At 33.2% G+C, this 24,803-nt stretch overlaps 1 protein-coding gene across 1 annotated transcript; it reads left to right on the top strand.

Moving 5' to 3' along the window:
- Positions 1 to 24,803, top strand: SMU1 (transducin family protein / WD-40 repeat family protein). The gene is made up of 16 exons (XM_022862628.2): positions 1 to 237; positions 358 to 568; positions 2,164 to 2,316; positions 5,255 to 5,303; positions 7,121 to 7,204; positions 8,141 to 8,244; positions 14,738 to 14,824; positions 14,923 to 14,976; positions 18,303 to 18,398; positions 19,459 to 19,586; positions 19,799 to 19,925; positions 20,006 to 20,065; positions 20,160 to 20,267; positions 20,876 to 20,976; positions 22,800 to 22,851; positions 24,523 to 24,803. The coding sequence occupies exons 1-16, from the start codon at positions 212 to 214 to the stop codon at positions 24,619 to 24,621; spliced, it is 1,539 nt and encodes a 512-aa protein (XP_022718363.1). The 5' UTR covers positions 1 to 211; the 3' UTR covers positions 24,622 to 24,803.

The raw sequence follows: 24,803 nt of genomic DNA, 5'->3' as shown, positions 1-24,803 counted from the left end.
ATAAAGCACCCGATTAACTGAGAGTGAGAAACTCGGCAAGTGAGACTCTAATTTAAACCCGATAGCCCTGAACCGTTTGAACCCTAACTCTCCAAGCCACGGCTCCAGTTTACTGATAACAAAAACAAGGAGGCTCTTTCCCTCTCAGTGCTACTAAATCCTAGAAAAACATTCAACACATTGTTTCCGCCCTTTCCCTCCGCCACCCAACATGACTCTGGAAATCGAAGCTCGAGAGTACGTTTTCCTTCCCTATATGTTTTCTATATTTTCTGTTTTTTTTCCCGCTTTCTGTTATTGGGTAATGCCCAATAAAATTGAGATTAATTCTTTCAATTTCTTTTCCTTTTTTTTCAGCGTTATTAAGATTGTGCTCCAATTTTGCAAAGAAAATTCGTTGCACCAAACGTTTCAAACTTTACAAAACGAGTGTCAGGTTTCTCTGAACACTGTAGACAGCATCGAAACGTTTGTTGCTGATATCAACAGTGGAAGGTGGGATGCGATATTGCCTCAAGTGGCTCAACTTAAGCTCCCAAGGAATAAATTAGAGGATTTGTATGAGCAGGTTTGGACTCTTATCATCCATTGCTTTAAAAACTAGTTTTTGATACCCTTTGTTCTGTGATTCTTTGTAAGAATGAAATAGAGGCTGATAATTTAGTGCTTCTTTTGCTACTTGCTCTTTGCTTCCACAAGTAATTTGGAAAAAGTTTTTTTTTTTTTTAAATATGGGACAATTATGTTAGAATTGGATTGGTTGCTTTGCCTTTTATAAATAATAACGACATTTTAGGAAGTAAAAGGTATATATCAAAAAGCAAGTACTAAAAGCAACGGTCAAGCTTAGCCTGACCTATTTTGTAGCTTCATAGTAGCTTTTTAGAATGCAATGTAAATAGCAAAACTTGTATTGAGCTGTTTTTATTTTGTGGATGTCATATGTTATTTTCAGCACCCTTGGTGTTGTTTAGTAGAGTTATTTGAATGGTTACTTGATAATCGTTTATAATTAGATGAGGAGTCTGTGATGCTGTAATGCAGTGCGATTAGGGAGAGAATAATGTTTACTGAGGCTAAGAACTAATCACATGGTCTACAAATTACCCAAGAAGCCTTATGTCCTTCATGGTTGTATTTGATTGCTTTTTTTTTTTTTTAACCTAAGATTGAGGTTTTTACTTTACTTCATTGGAAAAGGAATCTTGAGGTTTAGTTTGCACTTTGTGGAGATTGCTTGTGAGTAAGGTGATGTCTTACTGATATGTTGATTTACTTTTTTTTTTTGTTTGAATTTGATGTTTCAAGGAGTTTATAGTGTATTCTCTTGTCAGATCTATGATTTGAAAGTTATTGGTCTATGGAATTTTACTTTCTTCTATTGTTTTTAGAGGATTTTCTTAGTCTAATCAGTAACAGAGTTCCTCAAATCTTGTGCTGTCCTTTCTTATTATCCCTTAACCAGGTTATGTGCTTATCCTTTTTATGAAAATGGTTCTTTTACTTACTCTTTCTATTTTTGCGAATGAATTTACTTCCCTTATAGTGGAGTTTCTTGCAATAGTACACAGGTTTGATTAATTTGATCAATAAGAAGTTGCTTCTTTTGGTTTACTGAATGCAAGGTCAAAGCAAGGTTGAGACACAAGCACACACACAAAAATGTTTGTATACATAAATATCTATGCATCAGTATATATATGCAAATATATACATACATGTATGCACAAATATATATCATACATGTATGTATGACTCTTGTTGTCTTAAACAATAAGAGGTCTTCCAAGTTCTATCTCCATAGATGAAATGATCTCCCGCTTTATTCTACCACCATTCCATCATGTTAAAAGCCCACCTTTTCTCATTAGTTTTGCTCCTTGCATCTAGGATCCTATAGGTGTCATGCAATGTCAAAATAAGAATAGGCCCTTAATGTTGTGTCCGTGCTTTTAAAAAACCAATTTCAACCTCATCCAGGTCCTTCTTAGTCCTAATGTAGCTTGAACTTGAGCTTATGATGAATCTTTGTCATAATTAAGGTGTCCATCCTTTAAAATCATTAGGCCAGCTCTGCCATCTTCATATTGTGGTCATCCTTTTTCTATTTCTTCATATTTACCTCCCACATTATATTTCCTCATTTTTTTATGACTTCTGCAGATTGTATTAGAAATGATTGAACTACGAGAGTTGGACACTGCACGTGCTATTTTGAGGCAAACACAGGCAATGGGGGTCATGAAGCAAGAGCAACCTGAAAGATACTTGAGGCTTGAGCATCTCCTTGTAAGAACTTATTTTGATCCAAATGAGGTAAGAAACCTAGTTTTGATGTCCTTATTTATTGTTTCATTGTCATTTTCATGATGATATGCTTCACTCTTGTTTCTGGAAAATGCATTATGGTTTTCTGTCAAAATAAGTTATTGAAAGTATATAAAAATTACTATATATATTATATGATTGCCACTTTTTTTAAAGAAAATTATTTACAACTCAAGACTTGCCAGGAGGTAGAGGGCTAGTACTCTTAGGAATTTAAAGTCGTAGTAAGTCAAACAGTCCAAGCAGACTAACAAAGCATAATCAACCTTTCACTTCAATTTGTCTCAGAATTTATGTATCCATGCATGTGTAATGAGCTTGATTGAATTTGAATTTAATTCAACATTTATTTATCAACTAATCACAGGCACCACACTGATTGGTTTTGCAGCATGAAATGGAAGTTTGGTTGCCATGTTTGTATTGCTTTCCCTATTTTTTTCGTCTTTGTTGAAAATGACAAAATCATTCTTTTTTTTTTATTTTTTTATAATGGAGCCAATTTTCATTCTTGTTTTCCAGAAAGGTTATTTTGTCATCAAACAGATTTTCTAATTTGATGAAAGTTAAATAAAAAAAGTGGTTTCTTAAACCAAACAGGCTCTGCTACTACAACACAACTTTCTTTGGTGGTTAGAATTGTTGTCAAGTCCTAACTTTCCTTTGTTGTCAATGAAGAGGATAAAAAGGATATTGTATTTGTGGATCCATCTAGGCAGTGATCATTTGAATACTAGCAATGAAGCATGTTGTCATTGTTAGATTGTTGATGAGTTGATGCAATCTCATCACAAATATGGATCATTAGTATCAAGCCTTATATGTTTTTGTTGTTATTTTCTTAGAGCAAGTTGGTAATCTAAAAATTTTTTGAGGAAAAATAGGGAAGTGAGTGGTGTTTCCCTTTCCTGGTTCATTGGTCTCCTCGGAACTGGGGACCAGTGGGGGATGGGGGAGGAGTACGGTTTGAGTATTATGCCTTTGGCGAGAAACATGGGAGAATGTGAGTAACAATTTTCTTGTTTGTTGCATCTGTGAGGCTAAATTTTTTGGCTTCAGATTAGTAAAGTTAGTTAAATTTTTGTTCCCTTATTCTGAGCTGAGTATAATTGTATTGAGTTTCAGTGAGAAGGTACTTACCCTAAATTGCAGCTTTGAAGATGCTTGAGATTCAGTTAATCTCTTTACAAGAAATTGATTGTTGTTGATAGGTCTTGTATATTTAAGAATATTAGTGAATAGCGGGGCATCTCTTACTTCATTGTTTCTTGACATGGGATTGGTTATTGTAGAGGTTCACGTGTTATTGTGGTTGTCCCACATCAGATAGAAGTTGGATTTGAAAGAGAATATTTATGGAGGCACTAAGAACCCATCAGTTTAAGCTTAGGTTAAGTGTTGCCAGCATGTATATATGGGCTCTTTAAGTATGCTCTTTGTGGTCTTAAGCGTTGACTTCTCTCCTAACAAATTGGTATGAAACCTGAAGGGTTGAGTTGGGTGCAACATGTTAAGGTTAAGTCATGTAAATTCCTTTTGGTTTTGTGGCTATTAGTGAATTAAATTTCAAGTGAGAAAAGCCAAACCTTGAGCCCATGAGGAGCATATGAAAAGGGCTCGTATAATGTTGGATGGTTTCTTTGGTCCTATATGCATATATTTACATTCATATTCAGTTTTCACTCAATGTGGGACAACCACATTCATATAACGCAGCCAAGACATCAGCTCCAGGCCTATGCGACTTTTAAGGCGCAGGTGCACCCTTTGGTGACTCAAGATCAGCCCTTCACTGTAGTGCCCTGTTCTAGTGCCTCACATTGGCACCTCTCCGTTGCTTGCTAGTATTGCACACGGATACACCACAGAGCTAGAGAGATAAATTAGAGAGAGAAGTTTAAGACCAGAGTAGCTTTTGTATTCAAATTTTTTGGTTACAAATTAGGGGAGGGGTCACTTCATTATTTAGACAAGAACCTTACAATGAATGGGTAAGACAATATGTGTCACAATGCTGTGAAGGAGGCTTGTAAATGCAGCAGGTTTGAAATGACATGTGGTCGGACATGTTAACAGGGTGAGGAGGACACAGGACAACATTAGCACTCAATGTGTGCCTATGTGTAAGCTGATGTGTATGTGTAAAGTGTTCTAGAGTGTACAGTCCATATATCTTCTAGATAGGTTGAAGAGTATTCTTGCAGGGTTCTAGAGCATGAAGGTTTTAGATACTGATGTGGCACCATCTTGATCATCCATTTTAAAGGGTCTTGTCTATATAAGAAATCATTTCTCCCCTTGTACTTCTCTTTCTAGTTTTCTTGTGTATGAGTATGCAATAATAGCTAGGAAGAGGGATGCACTTTTTTGAGGCACTCGAGCTGAATATTATAGCGAGTCTTTCTTGTGAGGAAGTTTTCTTGCGAACGATAAGCAGTCTCATATCATTAACTAAAATATGCTTGTGTTTGAAGATTTCTATTTATAGAGAAAGAAGCAGTTGAATTGTGCGAGGAAGTTTTCATTACAAAACATATTTGGATAAATGCTTAATTAGCATTCTAGCTGAAAAATCTTTCTTTTATCCTATGTTCACATTTTGTTTGAGTCCTTTAGATGAATAAGCCTTCTTTTTCTGTTTTCTTTGTAATTCCTATAGATGTTTTTAGTTGTGTTATGATACCTTGATTTAGTTGGGTTTTTTATTGCCTTATATTAAGGTTGGGTGTCAAACGCATCTTACCGATTGGTTTTCAGGTGGATTCTTTAACATGTTATTAGGCCTGTTAGTTGCCCCATCTTGCTGGGTTGTAGTCATTGTCCCTGTGATATGCCTGTTAGTTGCCCTAGTAATGTATGCTCTGCATTATAGTTTATGTCCAATGCGTTATGTAACAAGGTTTATGCCTTCTGTGTTATGTAACAGGCTTACCAGGACTCAACAAAAGAGAAACGGCGTGCACAGATTGCCCAAGGTTTTTTCTATTTGTCATTTAACTTCTAGTGGTGTGTTTACCTTTTGGCTTCAAAAGTTGCTTTTTGAGCCTCTATTTAGTTGTTACTCTTACTGATTCCTTTTTACTTCTTACAATCTATGGCTAATAGAAGGGAGCCAAATCATATGTGTGTAGAAATAAGAAAAGGACTAAAATATAACATACATTTAATTGTATTAGTTCTATATTGAAATCCTTTTTATTATCTGTGAAAGTCAATTCTTTTAAACTTTTAATTCTTGATAAATATCTTTTTGCTTTTGCATCAAAGTACATGATTTGCATTTTTGCTTGCAAGTATCAAAAGGAACCATCTAAGAGTTTATTTGTTTGTCGCTTCTTTTTTTTTTTTAAACTTTCTTTTGCTTCAGAAGCCAAAAGGCAAAAAGTGCATTTGGATACAAAAGCAAACCGTTTTTTACTGGAAGAATCAAATTAATATAGCACCTTTATGTTTCAAGGTGGTACATTGTTGTCATGTGATTGTTTTTAATTAAATACAATCTTACCTTTTTTATTTTTTTTTCTAATTTCTTTTACTTAATAACAAAGTCTAAGGGAGCAAAATATTAGTAGAAGAAACAACTTTATGGAGCCTTTAATTTTTGAGGCATATATTTTCAATTATTTGTAAAAGGCCTGATTAGTAAGATTGATGGAATTATCAATTCAATATAATGTCTAAGTATTTAACAAGAAGAGGGGGGTGTATTACAGAGCGAGTAATAAATAGGTGGTAGGCTGATCTGAAGTACATTTTGCAGAGAAATTTCTCTTTTGAACCTCAAGGGACTTAGTTTAATTTTTTAAAAAAAGTTCTTAAGTTCTGAAAATAAAAATAATATCATGCACGATGAAAAGGTAAGTTATAAGCATCTCCAGATTAGATCTTCGGAAATAAGCGAGATTAGAACTCTAGGAAAAGTTTTCCTTTAGGTAATTTGTGGCTAATGTAATTTCATTCTATTTTAATTTCCTTTTCTTGCTGGACATCTTAATCACAAATCCACATGCCTTTTCTCTCTACTTTTTTAGAAATTGATTTTTTTCTTTAAATGCTGACAGTAATTTGAAATGATATGCATATATATGTGTGTGTGTGTGTGTGTGTGTGTGTGTGTCAGAACTTATAGTAATTTAGGCAATAGATGGCAATTTGTAGCACCTACTGCTTTTCAAGGATGTTGAGTTTATTTCATTGCAATTGCGACAGTGTGATGTCACTGCTATTATAAAATCCACTGTTTTATTTCTATATGTATTAACCTAGTAGCTAGATTCATCTTTAGGTTGTGATTAATGTTTATTGAGGCAAGTATACCCCTTTCCATGCAACTTTAAATCTTGGAAATTCTCAACTTTCAAAATACAAGGCACATGTTCTCTTGTAGGCACAATTTTGTGGAACCTGTCCAATGCCATATCCCCACCCCCCTTTTTCTTTTAATTTTCCAGAGATATATAGAAAAAAAAAAAAAGAGAAAAGAAGAAAAAGTTTTGTAGTATTTAAATTAGATCACATTGGTTTTGCTAAAATTTCTCTAGTACTTTACTACGGTCTACCTTAGTGTTCAGTCAAGATGATGTTTAAATCAAGTCCTTTCTACAGTTAAGGTTGAGTATAGCAAGTAGATCATTGTCAATGGACATGACATAACATATCATTGCACTTGCATTTAAAAATGTTAATAGGTTTGCAGATGTACATTGTAAATTTAATGCATTTTCAATATGCAAATTTCATGCTTGAATGAACTTTACAAGTTGGATTGATGATTTATCCTTTTGCATTTCAGCCATTGTTGCAGAAGTGAGTGTTGTGCCACCTTCACGTTTAATGGCTTTGATTGGTCAGGCTTTAAAATGGCAGCAACATCAAGGTACGTTTTCATTAAAATTAGAAGAACCTTCATTTGTTGGTTTCTTGTTGATTTGATGCATATAATTTCTCTTTACCATCTATTTAGATCTCTATTAGGACATCTATAGGGTTTGAGTTTTGGAATCATAAACTTAATGAAGGAAAAATGGGTTAGTAAATTACAACTCAAATAAGCACAAAATAGTGGTTTAATTTAATCAAATATGCCCCAAAAGTCAAAATTGTAGACGTTCAAAACTTAAGAGTTGCACTGCTAGTAGATACATATATACGGTGCTTTTGATCAGTTTTTAAATGCATTTAAAAAGTGTACATTTAGGGATGACTCAAGATGAAACGCTAAAAGATTGCTGTGAGGGGTGACCAAAAGATGCTACACCTTAGAGGGCATTTTAACTGGGGTGTTAATGCTTCTTTGGCACTGAAAGGCAGAGTGTACAAAGTATTCAAACATCAGAAGATTCAGAAAACATCCATGGCCACTGAACACTTTATTTGTCCAAAATTTTAATGGTTTGAAATAGAAAACAAAGATCTGTGTTAGTGGAAGGGAAAAGGATAGGAAAAAGAAAAACAAATAAGAGAAGATGCCTTGAGGGATGAATATCATGAAAGGAAATGGAGCTTTAAAGCAGAGGGAGTGGTGGGAGAAAAGAGAAATAGGTCATTAGATGCATGGGTGCTAGAAAACAAATGTGAAGTTAAAATGGATGTGAAAAGGAAAGTTAAAGGTTGTGGAGTGTGGAGAAAAAGAAATAAAAGAGAAGAGAAAAATAAAAAATTGAAGAGGAGAAAATTGTAAAGCGGAGAAAAAGGGTGGGTCCTTTGGGCTTACTAACAAGTTTAATAGGCTAGCTATTCTTTTTAGCATGTTGGATTTGGTTTGGTTTTACTTTGATTGTTGGGGTCATCATTCAATATATGTCTTTTTCAGGTTTGCTTCCTCCAGGAACACAGTTTGACTTATTTAGAGGAACAGCTGCTATGAAACAAGACATAGATGACATGCATCCAACAACCCTATCACATACAATCAAAGTAAGTTTTATGGTCTCATGTTTCAAAATTGTGTGCTACTTGCTTTTCTTGGTTTTTTCTTGATGTCAGTTTATTGTTTTGGTTTTTAGTTTTCTATAGATCTAACATCTTGTTCTTTTCCTCTTTCTGGTGGGAATCTGAATTTGCTTTAGTGCTTTGTTTTGTTTTTTATTTCTTGTGTACTTTTTTTTTTAAGATTGAAAAATTTTGGTATTGATTTGTTTGGGTAATTCTTGATAATTTTGATGGGTATGGGTGTTCCATTCTCTACAATCTCTCTCTTAGGTTTTTCCATTTAAAATAAATTCAAATGCAAAGAACTGTTAAGATTATAATAGAACTATTTAATTTTTTTTTTAATTTTCTTTTTCCTCCAAAGTTTATTTATTCTTAGGCTTTGAAACAAAAAACTATTGTTAAGCAGTTGTTTGCTGTCCAGCATTTTCTATTCCTATAATCTATTAGAAGGAAAATGTCTCCTGAGACAGAGAGATCTCAAAGTCTGATAAATGATAGTCATTTGAATTTTGCTTAGTGTTAGTTCAGTTATCTAAGTAGCAACTAATGGACTAGGATCACTGAAAGCAGCAGATGTTGATAACACATAGCTAGTGTTATCAACTGGATATGTATAAAAAGTCAAAGATTCAAAACCCCCAGAATGAGTTGAACCTTTAGCGATCTGAATCATTAGGCAGTCTTCGTTCAGTAAAGATACTCATATTCTCTCGGATTTTTGCTATGTCATATCGTCTTGAGTTTGATATGGCATATAAATCATCTTTAGGCTTGGCACCCATAATTTTTTATAAGTGTTCTTTATGAGAAGATTTTGCTTTTCACTTTGGTTCTAGTGTAGTAATAGAGGACATAACTTATGAGTTCTAGTTTTAAATGGGTTCATCCCTACTAAAACATATTTGATTATTTTATTGGCTCAAAACTGCTGGCGAGTAGAAATTATTGGGATAAAAGTCAAATCTATCATTGTACTATATTGGAGCCTCCAATTTTACCATCCTACTTTTTCTTGGGGTACAATGCTATTGTCAAACTACAGATTTTGGTGCAATTTCACCATTTTACTGTTAAGAAGATGATGTTGACTGTTAACGGGAAGATGTAATTGTTTGAAGTAAAAAATAAAAAAAAAGTTTATCAAAATTAATATAAAATAGTGACAAGCTATGAAGCACGAACATGGACGCGCAATACAGGTATGAAACGACATAGACATGGTGACACAACAATTTCTAAAAATAAGGATAGGGTACGACAAAACATGACCACAAAAATATTTTTTATGTAAAATTATGTAATGTAAATGTAAGTACAATAAAAATGTAAATATTGATATTTTTCAATCAAATATTAATATGCAGATAGCTTCTTAATTTTTAAAAATCAGTTTTTGAGCTAAAAATTTTGAACCTTTAAAAACCCATTAGAGCCAAATAGTTTAAACTCAAAGGCCAAAGGTCCTAAATCATCGTGGCCTGTGAGGAATTTTTTTCTTGGTTTGTGCTGCCTTTTTTTTTTCCCCTATCGTTCTCTATCCTTTTAACATATTTCCATGAATACTAAACTTTTTACTCCCACTTTCCCAGCATTTAGCTCTCTTCTCGTCGTGTTCTCTGTTTTTGCTTTTCATTTTTTTGGGGTTTTCAGCATCTCACTTTCTTAGGATTTAAGTTTTTGCTTATTGTTGATTCTAGATTCGGTGAAAAAATGAAAAAAAAGAAAACTTCATCCTGTGTTTGGATATGCCTTGATCATGTTTTGATCGTGTCCAATTTTTTTGTGTCCTAATATGTTCGATACTTACCCCGTCATATCAGAGAAGTGTTCATGTCGTACAAGTATTAGACATTGGTACGCAGGGGTGCAAAACGTGTTTGTTCTTCATAGGTGATAAATAAAACTAATAGCCAACTAAAAAACTCTAATACATTGTTTTTATTGTTTATAATTCAAAGGAATGCTTATGAAACAATTATCAAGAAGAATTAGAGAAACTGTGCTAGACAATTCCAAATAAAAAATGGTATCAAAGAAATTCAACAAATTTCAAGATGAAGGTCAAATTTACCATGGCACTATTATGGGCCGCCTACAATTTTGTCAACTTACTTTTTCTTGGTGGAATATTACCATCATATTGTGATTTTTCGTGCAAACTTTTAGGCACTTTTGAAAGGAATAAGAATATTGCATTAAAAATGTAGAATATTCATTTTTTCAAGTTGACAAGATAAAATTTTTGTTTTTGCTTATAACAATGCCAACTAGGCCACTATTATGATAATCTTTTGTGAAAGAAAAAAAATGCTAACTAGAAAAATTGTTGAAAAAAACTATATACAATTAAAATATTATAAATAGTTTGAACCATCTATAGCCAAGTAAATAGCAAAATTTATTTTTAGGGAAAAAAGAAAAAGATCATTGGTTTTGATATTAAATTTTTTTTTACATGTTATCTATGAAGCACGGACTTGACATGCACCCTTGCGCATCGGTGTTTGATACGTGTCTGATATGGACACACCTTTGACATAGCGGGATATGCATCGAATATGTCATTACACGTAAAAAGAAAATGGATATGGTTAAAACATGATCAAGACATGTTCAAAAATGGTTGGACATGAGATGAAGGTTTTTTTTCTTTTTCCCCCAAATCTAGAATTAATAATGAGCAAAAACCTAAATCCTAAGAAAGTGAGTTGCTAAAAATTCATAAAAAATAGAGAGAACACAATAAGAAAGTCAAATGCTGGAAAAGTGGGAGTAGAAAGTAAAATATAAATGGAAATATGCTACAGGGATTGGGAATAACAGAGAAAAAAGACGAGAGAAAGAAGAGAGAGGCGGCACACAATTATAGCCAAATATGAAAAGAATTCCCTAGTGAATAATTTAGGGCTTTTGAACCTTTGAATTTGAGCTATTTGGTTTTAATGGGTTTTTGGAGATTCAATTTTTTAAATTCAAAATTGCTTTCAAAAAATTAAAAAGCTATTTACATATTTAAATTTGATTGAATAGCATCAATATTTATATTTTTATTGTTTTTACATTGAATTTTTTTACGTAAAAATTTTTTTATTGCCATATTCTTCTGTTCCTGTGTCATTTTTAAAAATTGTTGTGTTGTCATGTTTGTGTCATGTCGTACTCATATTGCGTGCTTTTGCTTAGCAGTCTATCTCATGAGGATCTTCATTTTCTATGAGATATGTCCTATAGAACCCATCATATATCATTTAGTAGTGGTAGATTTACAGAAATATCCAAGATTTAAAAGAGGATTTCTTGTATTTGTGAGCCATATTGTGGCTTATAAGTATTTTAAAGGAGCAATGTTTTATAGCAGTGAAGGTTCTAGAAATTGTATGTTTAACTTGATATAAAGTTCTTTCTTTGTTTCCAGTGTTGCTTGCATTTCCGTAACATCTGAACTCATTTTCTGCTTCCATCACTTCATTGCTTAGGTTTACTTGTAACCAAGTTAAATACCACGTTCTTATTGTTCACTTTTGCTTAAATTTGATTGGTTGAAGCATATCATTGTTGATTTAACTCTCCTGACTTCTTACACTGCATATTCTCCTTTCTCCTCCTATTGTTGATTCCATCATCATATACCTTAGAGAAAGTGCTCCTCCACGTATTCTTATACACCGTGTTGCTTTTTGTTTCAAGCATTTTAATGCAAGTGTTCTCTGCTATTTTCCAAGGACTCCCGGATGGAGAACATTAGTTTGCATTGATTAAGTAGCTAAAAATATAAGTGCCGGTGCTATTGGTTTTATTTGATTTCTTGTAGGGCTAATTACACATTTGGTACCCGAATTATAGTTAAATGTTTCTTTTGGTACCTATTTTTCAAAATGAGCAATTGGCTACTCGAACTTTGCTTTCTGTCTCCTTAGGCCAAAGTGTAATGTGACATAGATAACCAATAGAAAATTGCCACCTGTCCATATAATGCCATGTCATTAGTGGTATTTTTCCTCCTTTAACCTATGATGTGGCAGCAGGGTTTTGAAAAAGCATCCCCATCGTGAATAGCAGCTGCTATATAGCAGTAGTGGTGCCCTTTGCCACCGTTATTTACTGCAATGGAGGTGTGAACGGTTATTTGTGCGTGTAACACCTCTTTGCGGCTGCAAATAGCAGTGTAGCAGAAAATAATGGTTGTAATGGCATAATAATGCCACTGTTGCCTTTTTTATTTTCGGCTCCATGCCAAAAAGAGAGAAAAACCTAGTCAAAATTCAGTCAATTCAATCAAAGTTGAACAGATTTAAGTCTTAACCAAAATAAAAAGAGAGAATTGAGTCAAGTTAATAAAAAAAATTCACTAAAAAATATCCTTTTTCTTCGCATCTTTCGACATTTGAGTTCTGGATGGTGGTGAGAGAGAGCTCTCTTATGGCTTCCATGGGTGTTGGCTTTAGGTTCTGTTGCCATCTCCAATCTTTACTTTTGAGAGAGATAGATAAATAAGACTTTATAGTTGAAAATCTTGAGGGAGAGACTATGATAATTTGAAAGAAGCATGTGCGTGGTTTGGTTGGGTTGGGTCATGGTGGCTCTGTTGTGAGATGGGGAAGAAAAGTGGAAATAACCAGGGGAAAAAACAGAGAAGGGGTGGGGAGAGGGCATATTGAAGATTTGTCATTTTGTGACACTAAAATCAAAAGTGGGTTTTGACTATTTAACTTTTTTGGTGAAAGTTTAAAGAGGGAAAGAAAAATGGATGGTGGAAAACTGGTATTTTAATATTTTTTTTGATAATGTAAATGAAAATTTAAAAGGTAATTGAGTTGTTAAATATTTTTAAGAGTTTAAGAAAGAAATTTTGGGAGAAGGTGCAAATTTGAGAGGCTGTCACTTGTGGGTGCTTTTGAAAGTTCAAATTAATTTTTCATTTTCTCATCCTTAGTTAAAAATTTTGAGAGCAAAAGACACATGATTTATGAGAAATGGAAATTTGAGAAATTTTTTGGATGATTTGAGAGGGAACTAGACATGATAAATGGTGAATTTTATTTTCATAAGTGTTTAGTATATGTTATAGTCTCATTTTAAAAACTTATATTAAATGATAAAAATTTGGTATTACTTAAGTTATTTTAATTTTTTTTATATTTTTGGTTTTTGATTTAAGTTAGATTGCCAAGTATCTTGTTAATTAATATATTAGAACTTTTGGCTATTATTTTTCTAGTCAAGTTAAAATTAATGAGCTTAATTTCATATACTTGAAAAAAAATTAATTTCACATAGATGTTTGCAACTGCGATAAACGCTATGTACCGAAAACATGACCGTGATTGTAATTTAAATCCCTACATGGTAGTGAACCCAATGATGACGTGGAACATTATCGATGTGTGGCATGTTTTAATTGACTACATGGGACACGTCATACATTGGCCTGACATACTTAGTGGATGTGCAATATGATTAACAGAAGCAAAGTTTGAGCATCTAATTGCACTTTTTTAAACTTTATATGTACCAAATCGAACATTTGACTATAGTTTAAGTACCCACTGCATAATTAAACCTTTCTTTATTATTATTATTATTATTATTATTATTATTATTATTATTATTATTATTATTATTATTATTATTATTATTATCAAACTTAGATCAGAATGATATGTGATAGTGGGCTTACTGCTGAACAGTAGGAAGAATATTATGGAATCATTTGGAGGTTGGTATTTATGGCTAAAGTTGTTTGGCATGGGTCGAAGATAATATGCAAATAAAACAAGTGGTTGAAAGGAAATTTAAGACTAGTAGCAAACCAAGACAAGTGTATAAGAAATAAGTAAGATCTTAATTGAAGTTATGATTAGAAAATCAGTCCTTTGAGATGACTTATCACATGCTCTAAGGTCATTATTGTGCAATAGTGATTAAAATAAAATAGAAACAACAAAAAGAATAGGAGACAAACCAAAAGTTTATGTAAGTTGGAAGTAGTTAAGGGAGATTTGGCATTTAAATATCTTCCACAAGAATGTGCTTTGGCATTTGCACAGGCTTTTCTACGAGTGCTTTTGTATATCTTCTATATATTTGGTTGTGGCCTATCTCCTTTTTTTTTTTTTCTTTTTTTCAATGTGTTATTAAAAAAAAAAAAATTTACTTAGCATAGAGCTTGAGATAGAGGATTCATGTTGTGTCCATTGTTTGGGGATGCTTGATCTGAGTTAATTGGTTTTATATGTGGCTGATATTTCTAATTGTGGAACCTGCAAAAAAGTTTTTAATTACCAGTAAACATGAGTTTTGTTTAAATTCAAGAAGGTAAATGTTTTTGCTGTAGATTTTCTTGGAATGTGAAAGTTGGCATTTTTTTGGTTCTATAGCTATTTTTTTCCTTACATGTCTTCTGCTATTATTTTCTTATAAAACATTCAATTCCTTATCCTTATTTTTCTTGGCCCTGATGGTTTCCCTGCTTCAGTTTGGGAAAAAATGTCATGCAGAATGTGCTCGGTTCTCACCAGATGGGCAGTTTCTTGTTTCTTCTTCTGTTGATGGATTTATTGAGGTTTGATATCTTCAAAAAGGGAAACTGTCTCCATTAGTGTAAATTATATCGTAAATTATATTGATGATCTTTTATTGTGTTAACCTTTTTGTTAACAGGTCTGGGATTATATAAGCGGGAAGCTCAAGAAGGATCTTCAATACCAGGCTGATGTGAGCACTTTGTTTCCTTTTTAAAATTATTTATTTCATTATTGTTTTGTTTGATTACTGTCTCCAATACCAAGTGGAAGGACTTCCTGCATAAAAGTAAACAATTCCTAATTCTAGCGTGATTATTATACTTTAATTGTCTGATATTTGTCTATATCTTTTATTTTTCTGGTCATTAAAAAAATTCATTTGTAGGTCTGTGTTTTTATTCCTTATGGAAGGATTACTTTTCTAAGATTCTTCCACTTGTTTTTATAGTTACACTATGATTTTTTGGAGTTTTGTTTGTATCATTTTCTTTTCCTGGCCAATTAAAAAAGCATTCATCTGTAGATCAGTGTTGTTGTTACTTTATGGAAGGATTAAATTTGCCAAGTTGCTTCCACTTGTTTTAATATGTATTTCAGCATCTTGATATATTCTGATTAATAAGTTAAATTATGCTTATAGGTTTTGTTTGTTTATAATGTAAACTAAAAACGTATACGAAGATTAACATTGATCATTAAAATTAGCTCAAAAGCATCTTATGTATGATTATGTAGAGTGTACTTATTTCGTTTCCTCTTACTTAAACTTTGTTTCCTGTGAGGGTAAAATGAAGGCATGAAGTTAGATTGTTAAATGGGGATTATGTTTGTGCTCACATGAACTTAATCTGGACTTAATACTAGTTACATAAATTCATTGATCATAAACTCAATGCAGTTTCTTGTGAATATAATTGTATGTAATTGGTTACATCTATTTTCCGCATCATTTGTTATTAGATATTCATCAAAGCAGGAACCTCATGTGTTGTTAGTTATGCATCCTCATCAGCGCATTATATCTTGCTTGCAAATCAAACAATCTTTATGTCTTCACTTCTATGGAATTTGTTTGCACATGAGATTTTTGCTTAGAGAGTATGTATCATGAGCATCCTACAATTTTCACTTTCCTGTTTATAGCGAAAGTCGATTTTCTTTCCTCTTATCCTACTGAAATAAAGATGAAAAATGATAAATCATTTTGAAATTTCGCTGTGCATGGTTTGGCAGCATGTGTGAAATTATTTTGAATGAAAACTAAATCTGAGGCCTTTAAACTTTTCTTTTTGAATGAAAAATAAATCTGAGGTCTTTAAACTTTTCTTTGTGTAGAGACTAGCAATGAAATTTGAATGATAAATATTACTAGGTAACCTTGTATTAGTGTGATGTAGCATGGGAGTAGAAAAATGTAAAAGAAAACAGAACACTGGCTAAAATCGATTAAGAATTGAAGTTCAAACAAGAACAGGATTCATGATCGTAGAATCAATTGCAATGATATTAAAATATGCTGTGGCTGCTGCAGAACACTGGCTAAAATCGATCAAGAATTGAAGTTCAAACAAGAACAGGATTCATGATTGTAGAATCAATAGCAATGATATTAAAATATGCTGTGGCTGCTGTAGGAGATCAGAAGACTATTTACACTGGGGTATAAAGCAGCTATTAGTCCCTTATTTGTTTTCCTTAAAAATTTATGGCTACTAAATGAGTTCAAAAGACTTTTAATAGTAGGGTTACTGAGCAGTTTCTTCTTATTAAGTATACTAGTAGATGCTGACTTAATTAAATGACAAGCTCTTTGTAAGCTAAATTACGCAGTTAATGATGATGCACCTCACCACTGTATAGAACTTCAAATGATTGGTAGAATAGCGATGATGTCTGTTTTTTAACTTCTCATTTAAAAGCTCCACCAGCATCCCATCTTGACTAAGAGCAGTTTTGTTCCAGTATTTGATTCATCACATAGCGCAATAAGTAACTTCTCCAAATCTGATTGTGTAAAAGCAAATGCTTCCTTTATCGTCAGTATGGTTCAAAAAGGTTTCTATACAGAATTTAACCACTCAAAGTTGTCATTTTTCAAGATTTACTGATGGGACTTCTAAAAGAAGTAATGTTCCCTATGCATTTCTTGTAGAGCAAGACTAACCCATAAAAACTTTGAATTTCTTTGATTGATTTTGGTGATCTTTACCCTTTAATGCTTAACGCTTTCTCCGGCTTTGATTTCAGTCCTTTTCTTCCCACAGTTAAACCTTGAAACAACACCTTATGGCACAAGAAAAAAAAATATTCTTCAAGTTTATAACTAGATTCTCTCTAACGGTTGCTACTAAAACTTGATTTGGATTTAGTATAAATCAAGATGTCATCGAAAGAAAGGGCCAAAGTTTAGTTCAAGAAAGGCTTTAGTGCCTTTATCAAAACTTGCATGAATGTGCTTGGTGCATTTTGAATCAAATATCACTAACCATTTTTAGAGCCCATATGTAGTCTTGGAGGTTGTCTTCCTTTCTCCAAGACTCGTTAGTTTGATATGATGATAACTACTTCTTACATCAAGATTAGAGAGCACAGTAGATTGGGTTGATTGACCAAGCATAACTTCTAATAAGGGGTGGTATCTGATAGTAGTAACTTTGTTGATGGCTTGACTTAAAGCAAATGATCCTAGCCCTTAAAGCAAATGAAAGTAGTAACATCAGGAACCATCCTTGTTAGGACAACTTTGGCTGGAAAAGCAAATTAGAGCATTTAATCCTAGCCCTTGGTTACAAATGATCCCCTTCTAATTTAGGCTTTAAAACTAATTAGAAGGTTACAATCTAATCACATGATAATATATATGAACCATAGGCAATTAAAATAACAAACATAAGATAAAATGACAAAATAAGCACTTTAGTTAAGTTATAGGATGCTTGTGCATGAACATGTTTGATCTTGAATTTTTGTGTCCCAAATTATTTGGGTTGAATAGCTTGAGTAAGCTTCTAATTAAACTAAACCAAGCTCATGAGTGCTTAGTACACTTAGCATATTGGAAAACTGTGTGGATGGTAATTAGTTTTATCTGAACAGAATATGAAGATGGGTTTCCTTGTGATCAAATTATAGATGCAGATAGTTCTTATGAAAAGCCCTAATATAATGTCTTGGGAGAGACAGTTAGCAGATGTAGTCTTACTGGTCTAATTGCCCCATGTTTCTGTTAGCCATTGCAAAGTTAGTTACTCATGATGAGGTTGCCTTAAACAAAGTAATTTTCTGTAAACCGATTGGTTCTGTAACCTCATATTTGTTGATAGCTATGACTGTTTGTGAGAATCATACTTTGATTCTGAGTTGAATGTGAACAAGAAGCAACCATTACTGCTGTCATGTTTGCCATTCACCTGTCTTCAAGAGAGGATGGATGATTGTATTCTTTCTCTTGTCCTTTTGTTACTTTTATTTTATTCTTTTTTTAACATTTGTGCTATTCTTGACATATCATCACAGGAAACTTTCATGATGCATGATGATCCTGTCCTTTGTGTTGATTTTAGCAGAGATTCAGAGATGATTGCATCAGGGTCACAAGATGGAAAGATTAAGGTAAGTTACGTTGCATATGCTTGAATTTATGTTCTAGTTGTCTGTGCTCTGGACAATGACGAGTCTATCCTCAAAATCCTATGCAATTTCTTGTTTACCACCTGCCTTTTGTTTTAGGAATTTGTCTAATGAAAACATGTTGTGAGAAGCCTGAAAGAATTAGTAGTTTGTCTGATGATATAATATCAGTTCTAGTTGGTATTTTAATGGTTGCTTGACATTTGTCAGTCAATTTTGGGTCCAAGGAAACTGATATCTTTTGATGATTTTAATACTTTCTGATCTTCAGTTGTTGCTTCCTTTGCTTTTCATGTTTCCCTTGTTTTAAAGGGTTTTCATTTACATAAAATACTTTTATGCAGTGCCAAGAATGATATCTATTGTTGTAAGGTGCTTGTATCTCATGCAATGGTTAAAAATGTAAAACTGCAATTCCTTTTCCTTGACAAGAAATGAGGTAGTTACAATGCCACAGCTAGAGTGATTGGTAGCTACCATATGACAAACATAAAACAATGGGAACACTGCTACTATTTAAAATAGCAATAGTCTCTACAATGCTAAGAACATCAGTAGCTGGAGGAAATTTCAAAACTTGTAGCGGATGGTTTTTATTTTGGGTCTGGATAACAGGTGCCTATAGGCACTAATTAAGGATAGTTAAAATACTATTTTAAGAAAGGTTTTTACATCTAATGCACTATTTTCACCAAATCCAAGAAGGAGCAATGCATTAATTACAAATCTTTTTTCTTAAATATTGTCTTAACCAGTGCCACTAGGCACCGTTTAACATCTCCCTTTTATTTTACTTGTCAATTTTTGGTTTTTGGAACTCATTTTATGCTCCATTTTCATGGTGGGACTTCATCTTCTGAGTTCATAAGATGTACCTGATTATACTTGATGCTACACCTCTGTTGAAGCAAGTTGAATTTCTTGTCAGTATTGCATTTTTTGTCAAGTAGCAGCTTTCTTTGTGAAATCAAATGTCATTGGTTTACAATTGGAACTTAATAGAAGTCATGCAAGTACAATCTGACTTGTAACATTTTTTCAGGTTTGGCGCATAAGGACAGGTCAATGCTTGCGCCGTCTTGAGCGAGCACACTCTCAAGGTGTGACAAGTCTTGTCTTCTCTCGTGATGGAAGCCAGTTACTAAGTACATCTTTTGATAGTACTGCAAGGTACTGGTATATGGCCATCTCCTTTTCATATACTCTTAAGTGTTTGCTTATGTTTTTTCATTCTGAAATTCTCATACCCATCAGTGAATGTTTTGGGTGCTGATATTTTTCCATATAAATGGTCATGATGTATTGATTTCAGGTGCAAAATCTGACAAATTCTCTGATTGCTTCTTTCCACCCACCTTTTTTTTTCTCTTTTTGGGGTGCAGAATCCATGGATTGAAATCTGGAAAGTTGCTGAAAGAATTTCGTGGCCATTCATCTTATGTGAATGATGCCATTTTTACAGCGGATGGAAGTCGTGTTATTACTGCCTCCAGTGACTGCACCGTGAAGGTAAATTATCTATACATGTAGTCAAATTTCAATCTTTTAGTCTTATGTTTGGTACATAACTGTCATGCTGCCTTTTGTAGGTCTGGGATGTAAAAACAACAGACTGCCTACAAACATTTAAGCCACCACCTACTTTAAGGGTATTCTATTTCTCAATAAAGTAAGCTCATATCATAATATCATTTATGATGCTCTTTGTCTTTACACCTTTGCTTTATATCTTTTGATTGGTAGGGTGGTGATGCTTCAGTGAATTCAGTTCATCTTTTCCCCAAAAACACAGATCATATTATTGTATGCAATAAGACATCATCAATATATATCATGACACTTCAAGGACAGGTAAGTTTGAAAGGAATTTTACTCCTGTTAATGTGATTTCACATTGTTATGATTTCGCTTAGTCCTTTTCTCAAATTACTGCATTGATGATTGCCGCTTCTTTCTTATTATCAAAGCATATTCAATTCTTGGAGTTTTAATAGCGGGTCCATTGGAAATAACTTAAATTAACTATTGTTTTTGTTGAAATTATTAAATTATGATCTCCTTGACCACTGTTGCCAATGCTAGTTTTGCCACTTCCACCTTTCTGTCACGATTTTTTATTGAGTTCTATCTTTTGCTATACCATAGTAAGCATTATCTATTCTAAGTCATAACTCATTAAGCTACACTTTAGAAATTTTAATCTGATGGGAAGAAATGAATTTGAAGTTCTGAATCTTTTAATATTGCTTCTAAGCCTAAATCTTTAAAAAAATTTTATCATTCTAGTGAATATAAAGAGGATGAAGTATCGGTGCTTTCCCTTTATTAGCAATGGTAATATTAGGTTTGCTTGTAGTTAAGCTAATACTTTGTAAACTCTTCATATTCTTGTCCTATGCTGGTGGAATGGAAATGAGCTTTTATGATCATACTTTACTTCCATAATGGTTGTGGTGCAGGTTGTGAAAAGCTTCTCATCTGGTAAAAAGGAGGGTGGGGATTTTGTTGCTGCCTGTGTCTCACCAAAAGGTGAATGGATATACTGTGTAGGCGAGGACAGGTAATGCTTGAAAACATTCTTTTAAGAAATATAAAATTTAGATTATAAAGGTGATTGAGGGCCCAATCAACCTGTAAAGCCAACCTGTAAAGCCTCCAAGGGAAGGAAATCTCTTCAGCCAGCTCTTATTTGGCATGTTGAGAAGAGGGCTATTAAGTTTTAGCATGGGAACTTGATGTGTTTATTGTTATTGTAATTTTTGGCAGCTTAGTTTTGGTAAAATGACTAATGAAAAGGTCCTGGAAGTTCTTTTCACTGCCGCTTTTTTGGTTGATAAATTTGGCCTGCTGAGAAATCTCACTACTTTGCAATATAAAGATTAATGATTACAAATTGTTTTCCTTTGAATTTGAAAACAAGCATTTACAGGTTTGTTTCTTGGCAATACCCCGCTACTATTAAATATAAAGTTTGGTATGGCCTTATATTCAAGTTGGGTGTCTCCACCTGTTGTCAATTTGTTTTATATGGTGTCTTAACATGGTATCAGAAAACAAGTTGTTGTTGCCCCTTATTTGTTATCCATGTGTTAGCTCCCTCTGTTTTTGTTGTTAATATTCAGCTTGCACATGAGGTAGTCTATTAACTATTGTTATCCTGCATCGGTTAAGTTTAGAGTTCATTGTTACCTTATATTCAGGTTGTCAACATGTATTTATTCAAAGTGGCTTCTACTACCTCCAACTGTTGTTCTAGATCCAATCTCCAAGTTTCCATCATCTTGATTTCATGATTCCAAATTTTGTCTTCAGTCTCTTTTTCTCGCCGATACTAGTGATTCTCCTCTATAAACAAGTAATACTGCCTTTGAGCATTCTTGGCTTCTTATTCTGCATATCTCGCTGTTAGTACTACTAGTTTCTCTATCTCCTTGTTAACCTTCCCTTGGTATTTTTACTCTTTAGTATTGGATTTCTGTGTGATCACTGGGTAAATTACTGCCCCGTGATGAGTTGTAAAACAGCATCAAAAGGCACCTTTATTATCTGTTTTTCACTATTATTGTTGTTGGGTTGTAATTTCCATCAAGGTTTCCTTTGGCCAATCTGTTCCTTATCTCGTTCTCACAACTCCCTAGATTCTCTTACTCTTTATGGTAGTGCTTCTTGGAACTTGGTGTGAAACTTTTCAAGCGCTTTTTTATGTTGCAGGTTTTCTTTTATATAGCTATTCTCGCTTTTCGTCCCACTTCTCCTTGTCCTCTAGAAATCCTTTTTCTTCCCTCAAAGCCCTGGCTCATCTTTCTTAATGCTTAAGCTATGGACTAAGCCTTCAAAGTCTACAATCTCTTCTTACAATGGGGCAAATTTGAGAGCTACGTCTGATTCTATGTGATATAGGCTTTAAGAATTCTAATTCCACAGGGCCTGGATTATTTAGTTTTTGAGGGTATTTTTTTTTTCCTGGTGTCTTACAACAGATAAGGTCCTGACTGCCTTAGTAAATGTGGTCCAGAAACTGTCCACTGTGGGATTTGTTGCTGTGGAAGAATCAGGACTCATGGCTGCACATAACTAACTGTTAAGCCATTTATCCTTGGACATAATTTATCAGTTTATTGAGTAAAATATGCACCCTTTTTCTCATTGGTGGATGCAATATACTTGGTTGTGAAGTTCAGGTGCTGTTGTAATGTTCAAGCATTGGTGTCTTATCTGGGAAATTTATAATTGGCTGCTACTTGATTAACAAGATTTCTTCCTTTTTGCTGCTGAATGTTATGGAAATTACTTGGTTAACAATGTCTTTAAAAGTAATGTATTTTTCTTAATTTCTTTATCATTTTTAACTTGCTTTTATTTAATTTGTATTAATATCTGCAGGAATATGTACTGCTTCAGCTACCAAACTGGAAAACTAGAGCATCTAATGACGGTAAGCACTCAACTTGAGGCTAAGCTTGTCTATTCCGCACTTCTTTTTTGTCTTTTCTTACTTTCTACAGTTTGTTGTTTTCTTCTATATATATATTTTTTAAATTTATAAACTAAAGAGTATATTTCCATTTTCACTCAAGCCATCTTTCCTTGTTCTAATTTAAATCGATCTAGAAGCCAGCTTTAAGAAAAGAAAATTGAAATTGGATTGGTGGTATATGTAGATGGTTCGTTTACTATAACCTTAATTTCATGATTTGGAATCATTACTAAAGTTAATTTGGAAAATCAATAAAGAAAACAATAAAAATCAAGTTAGAATAATGAATATATCTTCAATCCAATTGTTTAGGAGATCTTCATAAGTGAATATCTTGGGCAATTCAATTCACCCTTTATACAAAAATTTCAAAATGTGAATGGGAATCCTTCTTAATTAACTACAGATCCTTCTAATTTACCAGTAATTTCTGAAAGCCCTGCTACTGAGATATAATGGGCTCTTTGAGAAGGAAAATGTGGCTATGGGTGTTGGTAGCTCAGAAAGATTCTCTACTGTGATTGATGTTGACCATGGGGGGATTTGGTTGTTGTGTCCTGAACCAAAGATGGCTCTTAAGAGTTGACTGTTAATGACCGTGTCAGCTAAGTTTTGCATGTTTGGTGGTGTGCACGTGGGCTGTATTCCTCTTGGTGATATAGTATTTAATAAATTAAAAAAGAGAAAACAGAAAATAAATCAATTGAAGTAATAACAATTTGAATGTAATTTCATATTGTTAGTAACATTGAACCTTTGTATCAAATGATATTTCGGACAACTATTGTATCTTCATGCATGCAGATCTTCACTCTCGTTTGTCTCTGCATGGTGTGTAAATATCCCTTAACCCCAAATTCTGTCGTTAAAACTATAAAAGTTGTCCTTAAATATTCACCTTGAAAATCACAAACGTAAAGGAAGAAAAATTAAACCTGTGGTGTCTCCTCAACTGTTATAAGTCTTTAACAAAAAAAACAAAAACAATAAAATCATAAATTTGTACATAACTCTATTTGTTTATACGCATAGCACTAACAAATCACATACTAACATTTTCTTGTAATTATTAGTAATATCAAAATATAATTGCTGATTAAATGGGCATATTATAAATAAAAGATTAAAATAGTATTTGTGTGCTTATATAGGTCATTAGGTATCATAATTAAAAGTTTAAAGTACTCTATATATGCTTATATTAAATTTAAATGGGTATAAAAACATGTTTTATGTGTCTTACACTTGTTAAGCGTGTTCTCTTATGTTACAACTAATTTAAATGTCATTTGTGTCTTACATGTGTTCAATATACCTGCATGTTTTACAAATCTCCTCATGCAGATTTTGCTTTTTGAAACTGTGAGCTAGCCTTTGTCTCAACTTGTTATAAAATTGAACCATCATAATAACCTTTTAATCTGTAACAACCTGTGTAGAATTCATATGTATGCGCCCTCCTCAGATTGTTCTTGAATTTCATGCACGGATTGATCATACATGATGCAATAGAATGGATATCCATGTAGCATAAGATATTTTCTGCATTTAGAGTTGCTTCATGTTGAAAGATTCCGAAGTTGGGGCCAACTGTACTATAACTGTGTATTACGTTTATGTCAATGACAGGTCCATGAAAAGGATGTAATAGGTATTACACATCATCCTCACAGGAATCTTGTTGCTACATATGCTGAAGATTGCACCATGAAATTATGGAAGTCTTAAATTCAATCTCTGTTATTTCGTTTCATTTAGGTTTTTTTTTTTTTTTAGAAAATTTAGCTTTTAATGTGTTCTGTATGTTACCGGTTGTGTGGAGAGAACCAAAAATGTTTCATTGATGGTTTCAGTAACTAACTATTTAGATACAAATTATAATACACTTGCCCATAGTTTTATCCTCTGAA

Source organism: Durio zibethinus, chromosome 7 (assembly GCF_047325235.1).
Source record: "Durio zibethinus cultivar Kanyao isolate XHJ-2024 chromosome 7, ASM4732523v1, whole genome shotgun sequence".
Taxonomy (NCBI): domain Eukaryota; kingdom Viridiplantae; phylum Streptophyta; class Magnoliopsida; order Malvales; family Malvaceae; genus Durio; species Durio zibethinus.
This window is presented reverse-complemented; position numbering and strand designations above follow the sequence as displayed.